General features: G+C 31.1%; 1 protein-coding gene across 1 annotated transcript; it reads left to right on the top strand.

Annotated features, from left to right (window-relative positions):
- Positions 1 to 9: 9 nt before the first annotated feature.
- Positions 10 to 21162, top strand: LOC129228181 (trifunctional enzyme subunit alpha, mitochondrial-like). Its single transcript, XM_054862842.1, has 6 exons — positions 10 to 73; positions 6146 to 6355; positions 15583 to 15781; positions 15871 to 15982; positions 20161 to 20251; positions 20541 to 21162. The coding sequence occupies exons 2-6, from the start codon at positions 6155 to 6157 to the stop codon at positions 20745 to 20747; spliced, it is 810 nt and encodes a 269-aa protein (XP_054718817.1). The 5' UTR covers positions 10 to 73; positions 6146 to 6154; the 3' UTR covers positions 20748 to 21162.
- The last annotated feature ends 1470 nt before the right edge of the window (positions 21163 to 22632 follow it).

The following is a 22632-nucleotide window of genomic DNA, read 5'->3' as shown; positions in this document are numbered from 1 at the left end:
CTGCGTTTTTGCATCAAATACATCAGCTTTGCCTATTCACAAAATTGCAGAAGCCTCAAAGAGACCTGAAAAAGTAAGATAGATTTTCGATTCTCCTTGTTTTCTTTCACTTTTACTTTTTATTAATGCATTTTTGTATTCTTCAGGTTGAAATGGTTTAAGTATGATGCTATTTGTATTGTATAAAGGTTCTTGAATATGCTATGATTTTTATCTTCATTCAAAATTTTCCATATTTCAAAACTTTTATCCAATTTTAGTTGCCAATTTACTCACACAGACTGATATTTCCCATATAAAAGAAATATTGTTAGTAGACTGGGCTTAATAAGTTATGGGTCATTCTTCAAAAAGTGTAACTTTTCTGTCACATGTCTTTTACAGTAAAAACGTTAAGGAACATTTAACAATGATTTTTAATTTCATCAGAAATATATCTATTTAAACCACCAACAAATTTTCAATAATAATTTTTATTTTAGTATATCTTTGGTTTACAATATAAGAATTCTCACCTCCGTGTGTGGCTGTTAATATTGCTTAATAACTTGTTTAATGAAAAGTATATATTTATTTATTTATTATTCCTTTCACAAGTGTCTCAAATACTAATTGTTTAAGTATATTTAATTTTTTAATATTGTGTTTTAGTTCGTTTTAGTACGACAAGGAATCATGTCACACAATAAATTCTCACCTCCATTACCTAAACATAAAATGCCATTCCTCATTAATACGTGACAGTAATGACATTACATTTTATTTTCCATGATACAAGGGAGCCCCCTTGTTTATTTTCAGCCATAGTTGAAGTTGTGGGATTTTTATCGAAAAAGAAGAAGATAGATTTTGCTTTAAAAGCTTAGTTTGGTTATTCTGAATTCTCACCTCCGTGAACTTGAACTTCATGGATGTAAATTAGTGTAAAACAAGCTGATGTGTGCATCACATGACTTTCCTTTTATACCAATTTAATGATAATAGTTATAGATGCCTTGGAGTAAGCAAAGAAACACTTTAAATATTTTTGCCCCAAGTTTCTTGCGAACTGAAGCAAACTAACGTTTTATACAGGTTAATTTTCCCAATATTGGACATTTTAATGTGACTCAATGATTAACTCTATAAATATTGCCAATAGTGGCCAAAATGAGACCAATTTTATTTTAAAAAAAGACTGCAATTTTTTGTCGCCAAGTTGGCGAAAAAACCAGGCGACTAAAAGCTTGGCAAGGTGTTGCCAAGGGTTTGCCAAATTATAACACCACTTGAGTTTGCATTGATATTAATAATGTTTTCCCTCCCAAGAAGATGTAAATGACCCCTTTATTAACATCCGAATGCAACCAAAAGGGGAGGTGCACAACTAGACCCCACTAGGAGTCGATGTACCAAATTTCAACTTTCTGGGATATACCGTTTTTGAGTTATGCATATACATACATACGTCACGAGAGAACTCATTGTAATTAATTCGGGGATTGTCAAAATGGATATTTCAGGTGTCTATACATTCTTAGACATGTATCCACGTATGGTCGGGTTTGAAAAAAAACTCAACATTCATTTGGGGGCGAGCAAAATGGAAATTAAGGCCTTTTTCGTGAATACAATACTTTCTTTACTTTCTAAAAAGAAGTAAAAAGAAGTGAGCATGTTTTCATATGCTTAACATGTGCAGATTGTAGCAGCAAAGAAAAAAAAATTTCCCTGAAAAATGTATCTATTAGGCCTATATTAATGGAAAATTCCTCACCTCCGTGACAGACCTTATCAATGTCATTATTTCTGAGGTGAAAATAAATGATGGAGGGGAAATACATCAATAATAGGCATTCTACCAAAATTATAAATTGCCAGTATATCCTCAAATTTATTAAGCCGTACTTAAATTAAGAGAGCTTGATATTTTGTTCCCACTAATCATTCAAATAGCTGATTGTTTGCACAATTAACAAAATTACTACTTTGATAAATTAATTGGTCTCAATTTTTAAATATTAAAAGTTTTTTCTTTTTTTTTATTTCCGTGAACAAGGCATTTTTTTTCTTTTTTTTAATTTATGAGTAAAATAATTGGAACTTAACTGGGCCATTGTTTATAGTTACTTCTAGTCGATAACACTTTCATGTAAGAATGAAAAGAAAAAAAGAAAACAAAAGGTTTCGAAATTGAAAACATTTGCATTCAAAAGTTACGTTTTCTGGAGAATGACCCTTATGTGAGAATAAAGTTAAACAGAAATCTACCAAGATTAATAGATTGTAGATGACCTGTAAAACAACTATAAGTTTTTTTTTTTTAACCACTTTGAAAAGAAAATATGCATTTTTTAAAAATTGATTTTCACTTTCTACCTTGTTTTGATTGCAACACACAATTAGTGCTGTCAACAGGGTATCGGCGTACCCAGAAAGTCATAGGTTTCGACCATGAGCGAATTAGGTCAAGGAAAATCATGATTTTCAGCAAAAAAAAGCTTAAAAATCATGGCAACCTTACAATTGGTTATGGACTTTTGGCTTTGAAACCAACACACTTGCCAAAATTTACGTATTAAGCAGTAAATTAATGCATTTTAGTTGTTTTTTTTGTTTTTACACTTCAGCTTTCATTTTTGTCTCTTTTCGAAATCTGATTGCATTCATATCTGTATAACTCTCTCGTTTTTGTTTACTATGTGGTTCTAACTCTTGGACATTAATAATTTTGTATTAACCATTATTTTTGTTCTTGTGTTTTATATTGTGTAAAAGACTTGCACACTTGTCATTTTGCCATGTCCACCCATATGCATCAATATTAATTTAAGAAATTACCACTAGTAAAAATTATCACTCAGTTTCATCAGTGTTCTTAAATTTATGAAGATTTTAGAAAGGAAAATTAGTCTTAAATTAATTTAGGATGTTTAAGATGACAATAGAATATGAAAACTATGGATTTTATGATGTAAAATTTTGTAAAAGTCGGGTAATGTTGTGAATTACTCAAATTGAAGAGTTATTTACTTTATTTGTATGTAGCCTTTCCTAACGGTTTGGAGAGCATATCATGCAAATTAATTATTTAATATCTACTGTCTTATTAATAATATACTAACAAAACATTAAATAGCAACTTTTTTTAAATGACTTTCTCAGATTTCAAAATTTTACATCCTGCTAATAATTTCAATCATTTTCAAGTATGGAAGTTATTTTGATATATGCAAGCTTTGGATGACAATTTTATAATTTATTGTAATATTTTTTTTTTCAAATTATTTATTGAAAAAAAATTTCTTTTAAGAATTCCCTGTTTGCCAATAATTTTTTTTTATATTGTTTCCACAAATTTGAAGATTCCTTTATTAGGAAGTTCATTTTTACTTTAACTCTTTTAATCTATATTTTGAATGATTCAAAGAAGATTGTTGTGTGTTAGAGGTTTTTCAGAGGAAAAAATTAGTGTTTGTGTAAATTTTAAACTGGATCATTTTTGTATGATTTGTCAATTACCGAAAATTACAATTGTTGACTGTATTAGAGTTATAAATGCCTGTTTTTAGAAACAGATATTACAATTTAAACTTTAAGTACATGTATGTAACAGCAACTAACGTTTCTTGCATTATTATTATTATTATTATTTTTTTTTTCAGTTTTTTTAGTTAATCTCGGCTCATTAAATTTTTCCACAGATAAAAGGGAATCTACTATTCAAATTCAATTTCAGAAATTAACTTAAAAATAAAAGTGATTCAGAAGATTAATTCATATTTTGTTTTGTCTGAGTAGAAATTCATTCAAAATAGGTGTTCATATGAATGAAAAGACTTTAATAACTTTAAAAACAAGTTAGCATCAACAGAGTTCCCACACGTACTTAAAAGTGCTTTATTTCAGTAACCTATTTTTTAAATTCTTTAAAGTGCTTAGTTTCGAGTAAAAATTCTTAACTACTTTCACAAGAAGCTTTATTTTTGAGTTTTTTAAGCAAGTCCTTAATAAACGAAAAAAATTGTGTTTTCTCTCCTTTTTTTTTCTCAACCATCTCTCTCTGTTTAAGTTTAAAGCCCATTGTTTACATTTTTACTGAAATTTTAAATTTCTATGAAATGCTAAAGAAGACAGCCGTCTTTGTAAATGTTTTGAATGTATTTTATTTTTCAAAATTAATATCTATTAAAGATTTTTAAAGAGCTTTCCCTGCTCTCAGTTTTTTGTCACCTTTTGTTTTCTTTTTAAAATTGATCATGTATATTTTACTGCTCAAAAAAATTACCCGTCTTTGTTCATATTTGAGTTAGATTGAACAGTTATTTCGATTATTGCAAACTTATCAGCTTTTATACATTAGCAGAATTCCCAACTACCCCACATTTTGCAGTTTCTCTGAAATAACTAATTCTGCATGGAAGTTAGTTTGCTTTGCATTTCTTGCCAAAATTCATTAAGTGAACATTTTCAAGCCATCATGCAGATAACCATTGCCAAACACCCGTATTTTTCTGATGTGATGTTTCTCTGTCAGGATTTTTGCTGCTTCACATATCCTTCTTTTTCTATTGTCCCTTGTAGTATTATAGTTTTTAATAATAATTTAAAGTTTTGAAACTTTTACTAACTTCAAAAACTAATATTATTCACTCTTTTCAATTTTCATTATATTTTATTTTTTACTTCCTTTTACAAAAAAGGAAGTATTGTATTCGCAAAAAAAATTTCACTCAAAAATTGACCTTAATTTCCATTTTGCTCACCCCCGAACAAATGTTGAGTTTTTTTTTTTTTTTTCAACTCGACCACACGTGAATAAGTGCCTAAGAACGTATAGACACGCGAAATATCCATTTTGGCGATTCCCGAGTTAACTGCAACAAGTTTTCTCGTGACGTCTGTATGTGCGTATGTATGTTTCATAACTCAAGAACGGTATGTCCTAGAAAGTTGAAATTTGGTACATAGACTCCTATTGGGGTCTAGTTGTGCAACTCCCCTTTTAGTTGCATTTGGGTGATTACAAAGGGGTCTTTTGCCCCTTTTTGGGGTAAAATCATTGTTAATTTCGATGTAAACTCAAATGGTGTTATAATTTGGCTGACACTTGGCGATATATGGGCAGTCTTTTGGTCGTCAAGTTTTGTCGCTACCTTGTTGACAAATTTGGCGATTTTTTTATTTAATTTTTTTTTTTTAAATTTAAATCAGGTTTTAATTTGACCACTGTTGGTGATATTTAGAGAGTAAACTATTGAATCACATTAAAATTGCCAATAATGAGAAAATGACATTAAATTGGAGTAAAAGGAAGTCATGTGACCCACACATCAGCTCGTTTATCATTATAATGACACATGAGGCAGTGAGAAGCAAAGGAATGTAAGTGGGCATTTTAAAGTTTTGGGTAAAACATATTTAAAAATAACGTCTTCAGTAGGCTTTTATTCAATTTTTTACCAAATTATGCTGTACAGCAGTACAGGTCTACTAGTACCATCTCTTGCCCCAAGACAGTGGAGAGGTTACTCTACTGTTTGTACTGGTTATCTCCAAATTTTTAATTTTGCCACTTGTGCATCCCTTTGCTTCTCACTGCCTCATATGTGTGCAGACAAGGGAAATCAAAGTGACTTAGTTTTATAAATGTTTTATTAATTAATTGCTAATAACTACTTTTATGCTAGTGTTTTATACTATTATCAGAATACAAACACAAACCTTAAGTAAGTGACTTTATCTTTTAAAAAATGATTTTTGTACACAATATTGAACCGTCCTTAGTAAATCAAAAAACACTCCTCAAAACCACGGTAGATTGCTCTCAAATTATTTGTTTAAGATTTACAATCCTATGTTGGGCTAAAATTTTGCATTTTTACTTTTTATATGCGTTTTTGTTGCAGTGTTTTTCCATTTCATTTTATTTAAATTTATGTTTTTATTTTGTTATTACTGGAATTTCCAGGAATCGGGTATGATACATTGAGGAATGAAAATCTTATGCTTTATCAAGAATCCAAAGAAAATGCCTGAGTTCCTCTAGCTTTTGGAATTTGTAAATTTATCTCTCATTCCTGTAGTAATTTAAGCAAAACTATTCATGTATTTGTTAATTTGTATCAATGAAATATTCTTTACATTTGAAGTGTTTGTGTTTCAGGTAGTTGGTATGCATTACTTTTCTCCCGTTGATAAAATGCAGCTGCTTGAAGTTATAACGACTGATAAAACTTCAACTGATACAGCAGCGACTGCTGTACAAGTTGGCTTAGAACAAGGAAAAGTTGTCATAGTTGTGAAGGATGGACCTGGTTTTTACACTACAAGAATTTTAGCTCCAATGTTATTTGAAGTTATTACCATGATGCAGGTAGAGTAATTTTGATGTGTAGACTGGGCAGTTTATTTGTATCAAGACTTTTATATGTTTTAGTGAATGTCGATATCTTACAGTAATTATGGACCTCTAATAATATAACATAATTATGTACCTATAGTAAAAAGTCTCATCAATGCAATCCATGTTCAATTGGTTATTCCAAACAAAATACTTGTAAAATTTCTGTATTTAAAACTCGCAGTCTGGACAGTTTATTTGTACCAGGAGTTTTACATATTACAGTAAATATTGATGTCTTACAGTAATTATGGACCTCATATGCTACACAGTAAAAAGTCTTGCCCATGCAGTCCATGTTCAATTGGAAAATTTGGTTATTCCAAGCAAAATACTTGTAAAATTTGGAAAAGTAAAACTTGCATTGTGCCACCTCTAACTCTATCAGCTGCTGTTTCGCCAATGCCAATTGCTGACTTTGTACTGTACTATGTAGTGTTTCTTAAAAGCACTATGCAGAGATTAGTAATTGTTTCAATAGAAATTGTACAGTGTTGTTACTTTGCTAAATGCTATAAATTATATTATGACATTGTTACAGCTAATTATATGAGGCAGTGAGAAGCAAAGGGATATAAGTAGGCTTCATAAAGCTCCTTATGAAACATGTTTAAAGTTCAGATTCTAGGTAGGCTTTCATTAAATTATTTTTCCAAGTTATGCTGCATATCAACACCTACCAGAGCTACTAGTACCATCTCTTGCCCCAAGACAAAGGAGAGGTTCTCCTACTACTTGCACTGGTTATCTCCATTTTTTTAATTTTGGCACTTTCATCTTACTTCCTCATGTGGGTATCAAGAATGAGATTTAAGATTATTTTCCTTATAAAAGTACTTTCCTGATTAAGCCGAAACTTCAGTTATTTATCCAAACAATGTCTGGTCCGCCCCCCACCCCCCTCTAACCTATTTTATATTTATTACTCATTTGGTTCCCAAAACATTTCCCTGATCCACAATAAGTGAACACTAATTTGAAGTGTAACTTGATGAAGTAAACTAAAACATCTTTTTTTTTCTTTTTAAATTAGTATTTTCCAATGGTTTTATAACTTTTGTTAGTGTACCAAGGATAAATGTATGATTAAATGAATATAGTGTATAAATAATTTTTTAAATTATGAGTTAATAATTGTAAGAGTAGCTTTAACTGAAAAGTTTACCTTTTCACAAAAATATTACGTCATACTTGCCAACTTTTACGGATCATCCGTAAAATTTATAAATGTCACTTAAACTTTACGGGCTTAGGGATAGACCCCCGATTTTTACGGTTTTTAACTATAGTTCACTTTAAAACCATTTTTTCAATCAAATCATAAGTGCATGCTTAAAAAACTCTGCAAAAAAGAAAATATTTCAGATTTGCTTGAAAAGTAGCTAAATAAAGCGTTCCGTTCTTCCAAGGTACATTCTAAGCACGACTAGCCATTTTGCCTTGTCTTTTCTTCAGAGTATTTATGCGACTGCAGTGTTTCCAGATTATGTCAAAATCACCCAATAGGTAATTTTTCCCCCTAACTCGCCGCAGAAGGAATCTGTTTCAATCCGCTTGCTCTCTGACCTATCTGAAAATGCCAGGCAACCCTAGTCACTCCCAGCTTTATTTCTGTGAGCTCATTGGTCGTCTCCAGGGCTGTTTTCGATGCAGGGGTTAAGAGCGAGGCGCTGCGGAACAAGCTCTGAAAGACGTGTGTTTGTTTTGTATCTCGTTGTACAAATGGAGTCGGGGGGGGGGGGGGGAGCAAAGCAAAGTTTTTTTCTGATTTTCAAGTAGACAAGGAGTTATATACTGTTGAATTTCCATGCATAAAAAATTTAATAAGAAAGAGGGGAAACTTGTATATTGCAAGATTTGTGAGTGACTTTTTGATTGCTCACGGGCTGTCAAAACAATGTATAGCGCAATGTGACTGGAGGGGTCCATTTGAAAAATGTAGAAGCGGCTGAGAAGAGAGTTTTTTTAAGTAAGGCAAAAAAAGCCACTGCTGCTTCATTAAATTCAGCTGCATTTTCCAAAAATGCTGAAGTTGTTAATTTTGAAAAGAATTTTTAAATATAAATGCATCTTTTTATCTTGTAAAATGTAAAGTAGTATCTACCTGGTAAATTATTATTTTTTTAAACTTGAAGTATCATTTAACATCAACATTTGTTTTATAAAATTTTGCACAATATAATAAATTGACGTGTAGTTTCAATATTTGCTTCATTATTGATTGAAGTTTACTCAACTTTGTCTTTTTGAGAGGTTGAAAAAATAAATATCTTTCTAGGAAGTGAAATTGTTTTGAGTTATTATATACAGGGTGGTTATAAAATAATGTGAGGTGTTCAGAGCCCTCTAGCAAGTCAAACATGGCCAAATTTCATGGGCGTACATAGCAGACCACGAAATTTCGATTTCTGCAATAAAAAAATAATACCAAAAGGTCATTACCAGGGGAATTTTGGCACTGCAAAAGTATATTGCTTGCTAACACTAAAGAATTAAATGCCATAAAATGCAGCACTTATCAAGTTTTTTACTTACAAATGTTTGTTGCTTACAAATGAGGCTCAATAAAACCATCAACAAATTTCAATTTGTAACAAGAGAAGAATAATACCAAAAGTCGTCAGGAAGAAATTTCGGCGTAGAAGCAAAGATTTTTTTCTTGAATAATATTTTCTTGAATTGAATAAGAAGGTACACCACCCCACGTTAGGCTTTAGGTACTGAGTATATGGCGGCAACATTTCTTTGATAGCAGTTTTATTAGTCATGCATTTCTTATGGTATGGCCACTGTGATCGCCCAATCTTTCCCCTTGTGAAGTTTTGCCATGGGGATTTCTTAACGGTGTTGTGTATCTAAGACATGTTCCCGATATCTTAACTTTGAAAACTCAAATAAAGTTACAGGTAGGAAACATTAATCCCCCTCCCACCCCCTCTCCCGGATGTGTGGAAAATATTGTGCATTGTATGTAATAAATGAAAAGTACCTCTATGTGGATCAGTAAAAATCAGCAGACCTCATTTGTTTGTGAAAATCATACTTTGTGAATAAAATTGAAATATTTTGTCAGTTAGCATTTCATTTTTCAATATTCACAGTGATAGACCTTTTCAACGACAAAATTTCTGCTAGTATCGATTTTTGATACTAATTTTTTTTTTTTTTCAAAAATCAAAATTCCATGGTCTACTGTGTACACCCATAAAGTTTGGCAAATTTTCGTCCAATACTTCACTTGCTAGAAGGCTCTGAACACCTCACGTTATTTTATAGCCACCCTGTACTTCTAAAAGATTGCTATTGGCAAAATTATATGAATGTTCATTTTTATATTTAATTAGATTCTGAATTGATTTCCATAAACTGAAATTAAATTTAATGTTTAAATTGCATTAATTAGCTGGGTCTTAATAATGCACTTACATGATAAATTTTATCATGCATTATATTCATATGTTAGTATTATGCATGCATAATCTAATGGGTTTTTACATCAATTAATTTGTCCCAGTTTTTTAAAATGCTTCGTGAAAAGTTTTACTGATGGGTCATTCCATACAAAATGAGCAAAATTCGCAAAAAAGTGGTGGCCGCATGGTAACAGATTTTTATGAAATTTGGTATACAGGTTTCTTTTATACCTATATAAAAATATCTAAAATATTTTTGTTTAAAATTTTTTATTTGAATAGTTACATGCGATTGAAAATTGGTCAAATTGAACAGCATTCTCATAAATGCTAAATGTTGCATTTTTGAAGGCTTTTATCTTATTAACTATTTAATGAAAACATAAAAGTTATATGTTGTTGCAATCTATGGAGTAGGGTAATTAATCTGATGTCAGTAAAATTTTCAAAGTTAATATAGTTAACTTTTAACCGAGTTTCAAAAACTGAAAATATTTCAATTTTCTCATAATTAAGCATTTTATTTGATAATCTCAATCTTTAAGGAATGCATTAGCTTTGATGAAATTAATACCCAATAATGTGCTAAAGTATCATAAAAGAAATACCTTACTTTTGAAGTTGTATTTTAACTCCTTTGTCTTCAAAATCAGTTTTAAACTTAGTGTCATTTTGTAAAATGATGATTTTCCCCTTCACATACACACAAAAATTCAAATGAGGGAAAATTCAGACAACTTCAAAATTTTACAAGAATATAGATCTGTGTTTCTACTATTTGCTTGAAGAAACTCAAAATTGGTTTTTGATTTCCAAACGTAAAATAAAATTCAGAAAAATAGCATTTTCTTTGTGTTTTATGGGTCAATCCATACAGGTTCGATGGATTTGTGCGCTCAACCATTTTTAATTTTTTTGAAATTCATATCCCTAAAAGCTGGATATGAAAAATGTTTAAAACCACTTTTTCTTTCAACTGGACCTTTGATTTTTTAGAGGTCATCAAAAGTGATTTGTCGTAGTCAAAAATGGTACTTTTAGATCTTTGCATTTTGGTCAAAATCTATTTGAATTACATTTATGACAATTACTTTAACGCTTTGATGTTAAAGTGCATAAATTGATAGTCTTACATGCTGAGTTACGTAGCTGTAAGTCAATAATTAAAATAACGGCAACAGGTTAAAGTTCAGGGTCTAATGTAAAAATTTTACTCATTTCAAAGGGAGATAACTCGCATATGGGGCAGAAACACAAAATGAAATACGGCAAAAACTAATCACTGGAACTATGCTAAAAAGAATATGTAACTGTTGCTCTGTGTTTGTGCACCCTTTATAGATTACAGCCCCTCAAAAATCGGAAAAATGACATTTTTAGACCCCTGTAAACCAAAAGGGGATGGAGTTAAAAATAAAATTTCATGGCCAATTGAATATTCCATTCAAATACTATGCATGTTATACATATTGTTTTTTGTATTTGGTTTGTAAAAAAGATACAGGTCTTTGAAATTGAGCAATTTTGCTAGTCAATTCACACACTAAAACAGAAATAAAAAGTGTGAAAACTTCATTGCACCTTCTTAAATTACGTATATTGTGCCCTATATAATACATTATATTGAAAAAACATATTGTAATTTCCAAAATAATTATTTTAATTTTATAACTTAGAACTATTTGAACATGAATGAATAGTTTATACTGTATGGAACCTGTATGGATTGACTCTTATGTGAAATTACAAGAATTCAAAACACTAGATAAACGACTCAATGATGCAAAAGCAAGTATATCTAACATTTATTTCGATTTTTAAAAAATGTACATTTTAGCAAATACTTCATAAACATGCTTTTGGGAAAATGAAACACGAAAGAAATGGTTAGCTTTGCTAAACTTACAATAAAAAGAACTAACTAATGAAATTTTGCCTAAGTTCAAATTACTCTAGTAACAAAAATATGCTGATACCAATGATTAAAATTTAATAGCTTCTAAAAGACACTTCAATATATTACATAAAAGAACTTGAGTAAATTTAGAGCATTCCCTCATCTTCAAAAAAACATCTGAAATAGAGGAAAAAATGAAATTTTCGATTTTTTAAAGTACGATTTCGTCATCAAGAAATTCATAAGCAATAACTAAATTAGAGCAGATAGTTAGTTATAGATAGTTTTTCAATCTGAATCATTTTTACTCTCATATTTTCATTAAAAGGGCTAGAAGAGTGATTTGAAATCTGAAGTAAATCGGCAAAATTTCAATATTTGGTAATATCTCAGATTCAAAAAAAAAATCCGAATAAATTTTACTTTGCTTTTTCCCAATAGAGATTTGTTTATAGAATGCGGAAATATTTATTTTTTAAGTGTGCGTTTATAACTTATGGAGTTATTGAGTCACAAACTGGCAGCAATGAACTCCGAAAATTTAGGCTTAGCATAAGCATCAACTTCTAATGTCAATAACAAAGCAACAAACAGTTTTTAAACGTCCATACTTTGCATTTCCTCATAGATATGCATGGTTTACCTAAATAAAAATTTTCATTGAAATCTGTGACATGTCAGTCACAGCTGATTTGCTCATTTCGCATGGAATGACTCTGATGCCAGTTTTGAAAAGTTGGCAAGTCTGTCAAGTGGAAAAACCAACTCAATAAAAGTGCTGCTTGTTGCGAAAATATTGCACACACGTGTTTCATGCGTCATGGAACCCCATTATGAATGCATAAAATTTCAATTTCTAAATTAAACGGATAAGCTTGTCATTTGCCCTTTTTAAGTTTTTCGTGAAAAGGTTGCTGCAAGTATTGTGTGGTGTGTTTTTTTTTTTGAAGAGTGGGTGCATGATAAGAATAAAAGAAATGAGATGTTTTTTTAAAAAAAATGTTGATTGAAGCCATTTGTAGTTGAGCCATGGTCATTGATGAGGAAGTTTCTTATACTTATTCTTCAGACTTTTTTTCTAACCGCACCCCAGCTTTTAGCTTAATCTTTAGGTTTCACCTTTTGTAAGTTTGAATGGCTGGGAAGGGAATTCAAAAGTGGTCTATGGTTGAGGTGCTTTGTGTTTTGTTGCTAAGCTCTCAATATCCCTCAGTGTGTGAACCTTTATTTTTCAGACTGGTTTTATTATTTCTTACAAAAGGAATGTTTCAATTATTAGTTTGCCTCTTATATGTTGTCAATATATGACATTCATATTGTGTGGTTCTATTCAAATTTGCTCTATTTTCCCTTCTCATTTTTGTATTTTCAGGTTTTGTTTTTTTTTTTTTTAAATTGAAAGTTTTTTTTTTTTAATATATATATACTTCATGATATTTTTGAGAGAGAGAAAAAAAACTTCATAAGTTGACAGCTGTATTGTAAAGGATTTGTAGGGCTTGCAGCATTTAATTTTGTTAAATTTGTATTCTTTTTTTTTTTTCTTTTTTTTTTCTTTTCTTTTTTTTTTTTTTTTTTTTTTTTTTTTTGCACCATGTTTTTCTTGGAAGTTTAATTTTTATGTTTCTGTGTTATGAAAGACCCACACTGGATATTGTTGACTTTCACTGACATTCACAAGAAACACCGTCTTTCGCCGATGTCTTAGTTATTGGAATGTTGGTATTCACCAGCTAATGTTGATATTTAGCAGGATTTCGGACTTTGGTGGTAACATGTATATCTTCTTCGAAGTTTAAAATCACTCCCTTCCCTGAAGGTCTTTAAAAATTGTCTCCAATATACAAAAAAAAAAAAAAAAAAAAAAACTAAACTAGTTTTATTCCACCTTTTGTCATGTTACTGAAAGGTTAGGACACCTGTTTTAGATCAATGCTTGCATCCATTCAATATTGACTTGATTGTTGTGAAAAATTATGCTTTCAACTTTCAGTTTTAGACACTTATATGCATGAAGTTTTTCCTTCTGTGCACAATCTGATGTTAAGTACATTAACAGTAAAATTAAGATAAGATATAGTACCTTAAGAAATGAATAAATTAGAAGATAATATTTATTCAATTCTTTCATAAACAGCAATTCTGATCAAATCTATACTGATATTATAAAGAAAGAGGGCGGATTTTTGTGTGTTTACATGTTTGAGGTACTACCCACTGCACCTATTTGAAAAATTCCTTCACTATATGAAAAGTGCTTTCTTACTGAGTAACATAGGCTATAATTCAAAAAAAAAAATCCGATAAATAGTTCTTTTTTTATTTATTCCAATTTAGGCCCAAATTTCACGTAAATTGCCTATAATTGGCTATTAAAGGGGTGAAAAGTTACTTGCACATATTAATATTATGTATCGTTGAAAAGGGTAGAGTTTTCCGCGTTCTAAAGAATTTGTTTCAATGCTCTAACTTAACTGCGACAGGAGTAATTTGCGTTTTTAGCTTGTACTTTTTTAGGCTTAGCTGAAATTTAGGCACTACTTTCTTCAATAAATCTATCAATAAAAAGTGAAGGAATTGTCCCACAGTGTTTCTTGACCCCATGGAAAAAGCGACATTTTTTACTGCAAATCTCTCTCGACCTATGGTCGAAAAAATTAGCTTCTATCTTCAAAAGAAAAAAAGTTACAAGCGTTTTTAAATCAATTTCAAAATATGCCATTTTGATTCAAGTTGTCAACCATTTTATTATTGTGTTTCCGCGGTTACGCTTTTTGAATCCATTGTTTATTTCATCATTTTGCATATAATTTCTCAAACTTATTTTATTTCATGTTTCCATGGTTACGCTTTTAAAATCCATCTTTCGCATTTTAGTTTCTTAAAAGTATTTTGATATCTGTCGCCATTGCTTGGAAGGGTAATTTTGCATGGTGTTTTTTTTTTCTTGTATTTAAGCCTGATTATTGAATATATGCCACTTGACACAATTTTTATTCTCAAGGAAGGACCGGGCAAAGTCGGGCAACGCAGCTCTTAATATATAAAGATTTGAAAGCTACCGTTAATGTGATTTTATACCTTTTTGTTTGTTTGGCAAAACATTTATTATTGCCAAAGAAAAAACATCCGCTTCATTCGCAAAAGGGCTAGGTTCTGGGAGCGTGGTCGCTTGGCGCGTTAGGCGCTGAGCAGTTCAGATTATTGTTTTAAGGCAGCCGTTAATGTAATTCATTGCTTTGGAGATTTGTTTTGAAAGAAAAGAAACTTTTGATTTGTTTTTATCTGAGTGAAATGTATGACATTTTCTTTCTTTTTTTTTTCTGACGACAATTTTGACAATTTTTGAATGTTCCACGGGATGTTTTTTTTTTGTTAGACGGATCGATTATGATAGTGTGGTTGCTGGGCAAGTTTTACGATAAACAGTAGAGTTGCGGAATTATTTTTACATATGAAAGATATTATTTGATGTTTTTTGTTTATTTGGCGAAGTATTTTAAATTGCTGTAAAAACCGCTTCACTCGCTAAATAGAGTTTTAAAGCAACTGTAAATCTAATTTAATGATTTGATGAAAAGTTTTAAATTCCAAAGAAACTTAAATAGTTTTTTTTTTTGAAAAGGTGTGTATGCATTTTATACAAAGAAAAATGATCATTTCACATCAGAGAGGGAGGGGGCGTCAATTTTTTTATTCAACGGACTTCCATTAAATTTGTAGCATGGACATCGCTGTGCGGGTACTGCTAGTACAAAATAAAACCAAATAGCAAGTGTAAACCTGATTGATAGAGACATTTTTTTATTAAAAAAAATAATAAAAAGTTGTACATCAAAGCATTTAATCATAAAGCCTTACCATTTTTATCTTTATTTTTAACATTACAGGAAAATATCAGTCCAAAACAACTTGACAAAATAACAAAGGATTTTGGGTTTCCTGTTGGGGCTGCAACATTAGCTGATGAAGTTGGATTGGATGTTGCAATACATATTTCAAATTACTTATCTTCTGTTTTTGGTGAAAGGTTCAGTCATGGTGTGAATTTAAATGTTGTCAAAGATGTAGTGTCTGCAGGATTTTTAGGTGAGTAAGAAATGTTCTTTTCCCTTTTTAATTTATGTTTTTTTTTTTAGATTTTTGACTTACTCCATGTGTAAAACTTTTTCCCCTAGGGCGAAAATCCGGAAAAGGAATTTATGTCTATACTCCTGGCGTGAAAGAGCGAGAAGTGAACCCAGAGGCAGAAGATATCATGAAAAAGTACCAAATAACATCACCAAAAGAGTAAGAATGAAATTAAGTTACATGATATTTTTTAAGTTGATATCCATTACACTTCAGATTGAATTCCCCCCCCCCCCCCTTGTTAATTGTCAGTGGCCAATAGAGGTTTTTAGTTAAGTAGCTTTTCTTAAAAAATCATTAGTAGCCACTTTACTCAAGGCTTTTTTTTTATATAATAAAAGAAGTATATTTGATTTAACTGCAACATAATGCATATAAATATTTATAAAAAAATAGAGTAATAGAAATTTAAGAATTAGGATTTCTTCAAATATCAATGTTTGTAAAAGAAAAATTTTAAGTGAAATGTACATTTTCTTATTCCTTGGCAATTGGAATGCCCTGTACAGACCTAGGATCATTTTTACTTCACAAAGTGTGATAAACTATGCTTAAAAATTAAAATACATTTTCTATATTTTGAAAGTATAAGAAACATCTAGAAAAACAATTTTTGAATTTGGCTTTCAGGACAAATACAAGGAAAGGGCCTTGGGGGTTATGACCCCCCCCCCCCCCATTAAAGAAAAATAGACATCCACATTGTGTTTAAACAGTTAACTCCCGATTATCTGTAGAATAAGAAGGCACTTAAACTGGATAATCTGCAAATTCAGTAAAAAATGGTGCTAATGTTTGCAATAGCTTAAAAAGATCAATAGCACTCCCCTACATTTAAACTAGAGCTGAAGCGGTAACATTGTGTGTAAAAAAATATTCATGTAAAAACTAAAAAAGGATGGCTAATTATGGCAAACTGATTTCTCACATACACGAGCATATTGTGAAAAAAGATTAACTCAAAGAGATCAAGAAAGGTTACTCCAAAAATGCATAAGGCAGGGGAGGGGAATTCTTTCAAGATTAGCCTAGTCACTCGTTTACTCAGGTAAGTAGTGTAGGTTCTAAAAATTAGTAAGTAGAATAGATCTAAAAATCAGCAAGTAGGGTCGATTTAAAAATCAGTAAGTAGTTTAGATCTAAAAATTAGTAAGTATGGTAGATCTGAAAATCAGTAAGTAGAGTAGATCTAAAAATCAGTAAGTAGTATAGATCTAAGGCAGTAAGTAGCATAGATCTAAAGCAGTAAGTAGCGCAGATCTAAAAATCAAGTTTCTGTGCCTTTGGAAGGTTCAATGTCATTTGAAGGAAAGGGGAGAAAGAAATAGAAAAGTCTTAAAGTATATTTTGCACCTGTTAAGTTAAAATATACAAATTTATCATTCAGTTAAATGTTACCGAAAATTAAATGTTTTTTAAGTGTGAAAGACTGGGGATAATCGGGAGTTAGCTATAAAATGTAAAGGATTGGAGTAATATATTGAATTCATTAATTATTTTTAAAAGTAAATATTTGAAATGCTACTAATTTTCATTGCTTAGGACATTAATTTATAGCATTTATGCCTATTAGGTGTATTATTCTTGGTAGATTTGGTGCTTTTTAACCGACTTCAAAAAGGAGGCGGTTATCAGTTCATACCGTATGTATGTTTTTTTTTTTTTTTGTTTGTCCACTCACAGCGTCTCACCTAGCGAACCGATTTTGATGATTCTTTTTTTAATGGATAGGGGATGGCTCAACTTAAATCCCATTACTTTGTTTGACCATATTTGTCCTTTAGAAAAAAAGTTATGGGCAAAAAACAATAAATTTCATGCAATTTCCCTATTAAATGATTAAATTTAAAACCCATTGTTATGAAAGTTTGGTGCCATATGACAGTAACATTAATAGTAATTGTAATGATAATTTTGAATGAAGGCTTCCCTGAAGCAAGCATCAAGTTTCTTCAGTGGAATATTTTGATAATCGGGAATCTGGCGCAGTCGTCTCATTTTCGGCATAAATAATTTGATTTTGGTAACCCTGCTGATTTATAGTAACCCTATGTGAATTACCGAAATCTTCCCTTCTTCAGTGCTATTGCTCCATAGTGGGGGTAAACCTAACCTGGAAGCGAAGTGATGCAGTGATTAGGATCTGCTCAGGCCTTCACAATGCTACCATTTGGTTTGCCTCAACTACACACAGTAGTATTTTTATCGTTATCATCTATTCCAATAACAGATGATCGGGGCTAAGTAAGAAAATACAGGATTGCATAACAAGCAACTTGTATGCTGTGAAATGGAAATTAGTTAGGGAAAACGTAATACTTAAATAGTTATAATTAAATTAACTACACATGAATTCCAGAGAGGAACAAAGATAAGTTTTTAGTGCCAATCGCCTAAAGTTTAACACGTGTTAATAGTTTTTTTCTTTTTTTAGTATGGAGCATTTTTATGAAAAAAATAAGGTGAAGTTTCGTGATGGTAACTTCTTACTATTTCTGAAATACCTACATTTACACTAAAAAGAATGAAATAAAAAAATTTGAAAAAAAAAATAGAACCGACTTCAAAATTGCTCTAAAAAGTGAAAAATAATTTTATTCTTTAAACACCATCGATAATGCTTTTAAACATAATTTTTGAAGTTGGCGCAAAAACGATAGATAAAATCATTCACAGCCATAACTCAACTACAACTATAAATTTAACCAGGCCCAGTTTCTTCATTATCACATACACTATGCATTGATGACAGCATATTTGAATAACGATACAAATCTTTTATTCGTAACTTAGGATGCTTTTCTGAAAAAAATATGAACGAAGCTTGGTTACACTGGATTTTATGTCTTGTTTTTGCGCCAACTTCAAAAATTATGTTCAAAAGCATTATCGATGGTGTTTAAAGAATAAAATTTTTTTTCACTTTTTAGAGCAATTTTGAAGTCGGTTCTTTTTTTTTTTTTTTTTTCAAAATTTTTTTATTATTGATGCAAAAGTTGTTTCAGAAATTTTTCTAACTCAAAATTGTGGCATTTGTAGCGAATGGGGTGGGGTTCATTCTTCAGCATGAACGGCCTCCCACCCCTTCCCTTAAGTGGTAGCCCACTGATGACCACAGCTTATCAACCAGTGTTGGCTTTCTGCCGGCAGAAACTAGTTTTTGCCGTGCAGACTATAACTAGTCTGCTACTGGCAGACTGGTTATAACCGGCAGAAACTAGTTTGTGCTATGCCAGTGGCAGAAACTGGTTATAACCAGCAGAAACTGGCAAAAACTCAAAAGCGTCTTTAAACTCAAGTAATTACTAAATGATATTGGTTTAAGTAAACTAAAAAATAAAACTTTATTTCATCAGTTTGAAAAGTAAAATCCTATGATTAGCCCTTGATTTAGTACATAAAAGGGAAATTTTCAATTGCAGATGCTCGTACTATTTGGATTAATGTAACAAAGGTCAAAAAATCATATGGGTGCTTAGAAAAGAGGAGTGACATGCAGAATTAAACAGGCGTTACTGATTGTAGTTTGCTGCCTTATATGCTTCATCTAAATTGCTTGTGATTGAAATTATCATGTGCTTCAACAAGACAGTGCCAGAATTTTACTTGCCATTATTAATATAGATTTTGAATGTCACAGCTTTGCAAAACAAATTGACCCCATTTCTCAAAACTTATTTTTCCAGTCAAATTTTTACCACTACCCCAGTTACTACATGGTGGACCAGTTTAAAAAAAATATACAATAGATGAAAGTTTCACTAACATTGCTTGTCTTCTGTTGCAGGAATATTCTAAAGTTTCACATTTGTGCATATTAAATTGAAAAACTGTTTTGATTTTAGAAACCACCTTTTCTAATAGGCAACTGCAGGGTCCAAACAATGTAACATTTGATTTTGAATTATGATAATATTGTTATTAAATTGTGCTTTGGTTAACAATTAATTATTTTTTCCGTTCATCCGTATGTCAATAATTAATTTTTTGCCATTTTGTGAGTATTTGCCAGTTTCTACCGCAAATGTGGCAGAAAGCGGTTTTTGCTATGCTGGTTTTAACCGCCTCGGTAGAAACTTGCCAACCCTGATATCAGCAGAATTTGTATGAACATTTTTGTATACTTTCAAAAGTTTTAGTTTTGAATTTTAGTTAGTTAAAAATGTTAAGTCAGAAACTCAATTTTTCTACTTTGAAAAAAAAAAAAAGGGCGAGAGGGAGGGTTGTAGCCCTAAAACATGTATTGTATACATGCGTTTTTTGATGCAGTTTTAACTCTAATTTTTATTGCTTTATTTTCTTCCTTTTTTACAAAGTTACACAATTTTCACTTTTAGATGTACAACAGAAGAACTTCAGATGAGACTAGTGACTAGATTTGTGAATGAAGCTCTCCTTTGTTTGCAGGAAGGAATTCTTGCAAATCCTGTGAGTAGTTCCAAAAGTTTTTTCTTTGATATTAATCATTTTCTGTGATATTTTATTGTATTTTCTATCTAGTTACTTTTGGAGAGTGTAATCTTGGATGCAATGCACAAAGTTTTATGTCTAAATTCATCGAGACAAAGGAGGGTTGATCTCAAGTTGAGGCATCAAAATTATGTTTTCGTTAAACGCAGCAGACATTTGTTTTTATTGTTTCATTAAATATATTTTTGCGCTTGTGTAATTCTAAATGCTTTGCTGTTTACTTAATATATTAAACTATCCATTTCAGTTGGAGGGTGATATTGGAGCAGTATTTGGCTTAGGATTTCCACCTTTCCTTGGTGGACCCTTCCGTTACACTGATTCCTATGGAGCAGACAAGATCTTAAAATGGATGGAGCAGTTTAGAGAACATTATGGTCCTCAATTCACACCCTGCCAACTTTTAATCGATCATGCTAAAGATTCAAGCAAAAAGTTCCATGCTGCTAAATGATTTTTGTGGCGTTTAGTAAACTTTATAAGTCAATGAAAAGAAGTCATATGGTCAGTTTCTTTAAAATGTGTGCAATTTGAGCAATATTTTTCACAACATTTGTGTCAAGCGCCATTTTTATCAAATTGTATACATGTTGATATGTGAAACTGATATTATTCAATCAAGCTCTAATTTTAAGAGTTCAATATTTTATATAGTTTATTCAACTTTTGTACAGAAAGTTGAATATTTCTAGAGTATAGCCTCTATAAAAGTTGTCTAAAATTTTTATGCAGTTTCAATCAACTATTGTGCCTCAAAGTTAATTTACTGCAGCTTGATTATTAACTGTAAATACAAATCTGTTTAATTTTTATAAGAATACTATTTTTGTGTATTTATTACAGTGAAAGATATTTATAAAGTAAATGTGTTTTATACAAAAGTTGTTTTGTGTTATTTCATATCAGTATAATAACAGATTAATTGAATTTTTAACATTAAATGGGACACAACATAAAAATATTAGTCTAATGTGGGGGTTCTCAACTTTTCTGCTTCTATACTCTCTTTGAACAATGATTGATAAAAATCCTATACCTTCTTACTTAGCTTCGTTATTTATAATTGGCTTCAGTGGCGCAAGTTTGGAGGGAGGCAGATAAAGAAATAGTTTTTGGAGGTAGCCTGGAAATTGAAAAGCCCCCCCCCCCCCCCACCACCTCAATAAAATATGTTTTAGGATCCCTTAAGGCCAATTAATCTACTTTTAATTACATAAATATTATGCTATAATATACTTTGAATGTAGAGGTAAAATATCTTTTACATTTCAAGGCAATTAAATACTAAACCTTATAATTTCCACGAGATGGTATAAAATGAGTGGTTTTAATTAGGAACATTGTCATAATGATTAAAACATAAGGACAAGGTTGTTGCTGATTTGTTTTCAAAATCATGATGTAGTCAAGAGGACATTTTGATACTACATGCCGTTTCCATTAACATTTCGGTTTTGCCAAGAAACTATCGTATGATTTCTTTCATTTTGCATTTTTAAAAGCTGAAAAATAAATCGATTATTTCGCAAATAGCTTCCTCGATCAAAATGACTCTTCTTGGTATGGCTTCACATTTTTTTTTTAAATGTTAATTAATGGATTTATTGCGTTACATTATGTTCCATTGAATTTGAAACCAGGGAATTAAATGTATTCTGGCCTCTGACACCAGTCTTTCTTCTTTTGCAAACAAAAATGCTTTTATTCAAATATACTTTGTGCATTTTGTGTTATTTTTAAAAAAGAAATTTTATGTTATGGAGAATTCAATGAAAAAATAACATATGAAAAAGTAAATTAACTTCTCCCTTTTGGGGGGCACTGACCCCCTTGTCTCCCCTAAAATCTGCTACAGCCCACTGAAGGAGCACAGAGCTCAAGCCTCTCCCAGAAGCTAGAGGGAATTTAAACAGAGTTATGAACCCCTTGACCAGACCAAAGAAAGGACATAAAATATTGTTTTTTGTCTTTTAATTTCGGAAATTTTTTTGAGGCGAGTCCCCGATCCCCAACCCCTTGTTTAGGAGATATTGGTAAGCATTTCTTCAGGGATGAGATTTTTCCGGCTTTTGCCGGAATTCCGGCTTTTTCTGTTGGTTTTAAAACCTTTCCTCCTTTTTTTGCCTCTTTCAGGCCTAATTTTTCTCAAAAATCGGGGGGGAAAAAATAAGATTTTTTTAAATTTTCTGTCCCTGTTTTCTCATTTGTTCTATTTTTTCCCCTTGAATCTTAATCCTCCGCGATATCTGCCAAAAACGTACGTTTTGGAATCATACCAACGACGTTAAACACGTGCTGCGCCGAAAGTTGCATGCCTCGTTTGAGATTTCAATCTTTTT

This window comes from Uloborus diversus, chromosome 8 (genome assembly GCF_026930045.1).
Source record: "Uloborus diversus isolate 005 chromosome 8, Udiv.v.3.1, whole genome shotgun sequence".
Lineage (NCBI taxonomy): Eukaryota > Metazoa > Arthropoda > Arachnida > Araneae > Uloboridae > Uloborus > Uloborus diversus.
The sequence above is the reverse complement of the archived record's forward strand: the minus strand, read 5'-3'. Positions and strand labels throughout refer to the sequence as shown.

Bases quoted from the DNA above. Each gene is read 5' to 3' on its own strand.
- LOC129228181 (XM_054862842.1), top strand. From the start codon at position 6,155: ATGCATTACTTTTCTCCCGTTGATAAAATGCAGCTGCTTGAAGTTATA. The intron at 6,356-15,582 runs GTAGAGTAATTT...TTAACATTACAG, and splicing joins AAGTTATTACCATGATGCAG to GAAAATATCAGTCCAAAACA. The intron at 15,782-15,870 runs GTGAGTAAGAAA...TTTTTCCCCTAG, and splicing joins AGTGTCTGCAGGATTTTTAG to GGCGAAAATCCGGAAAAGGA.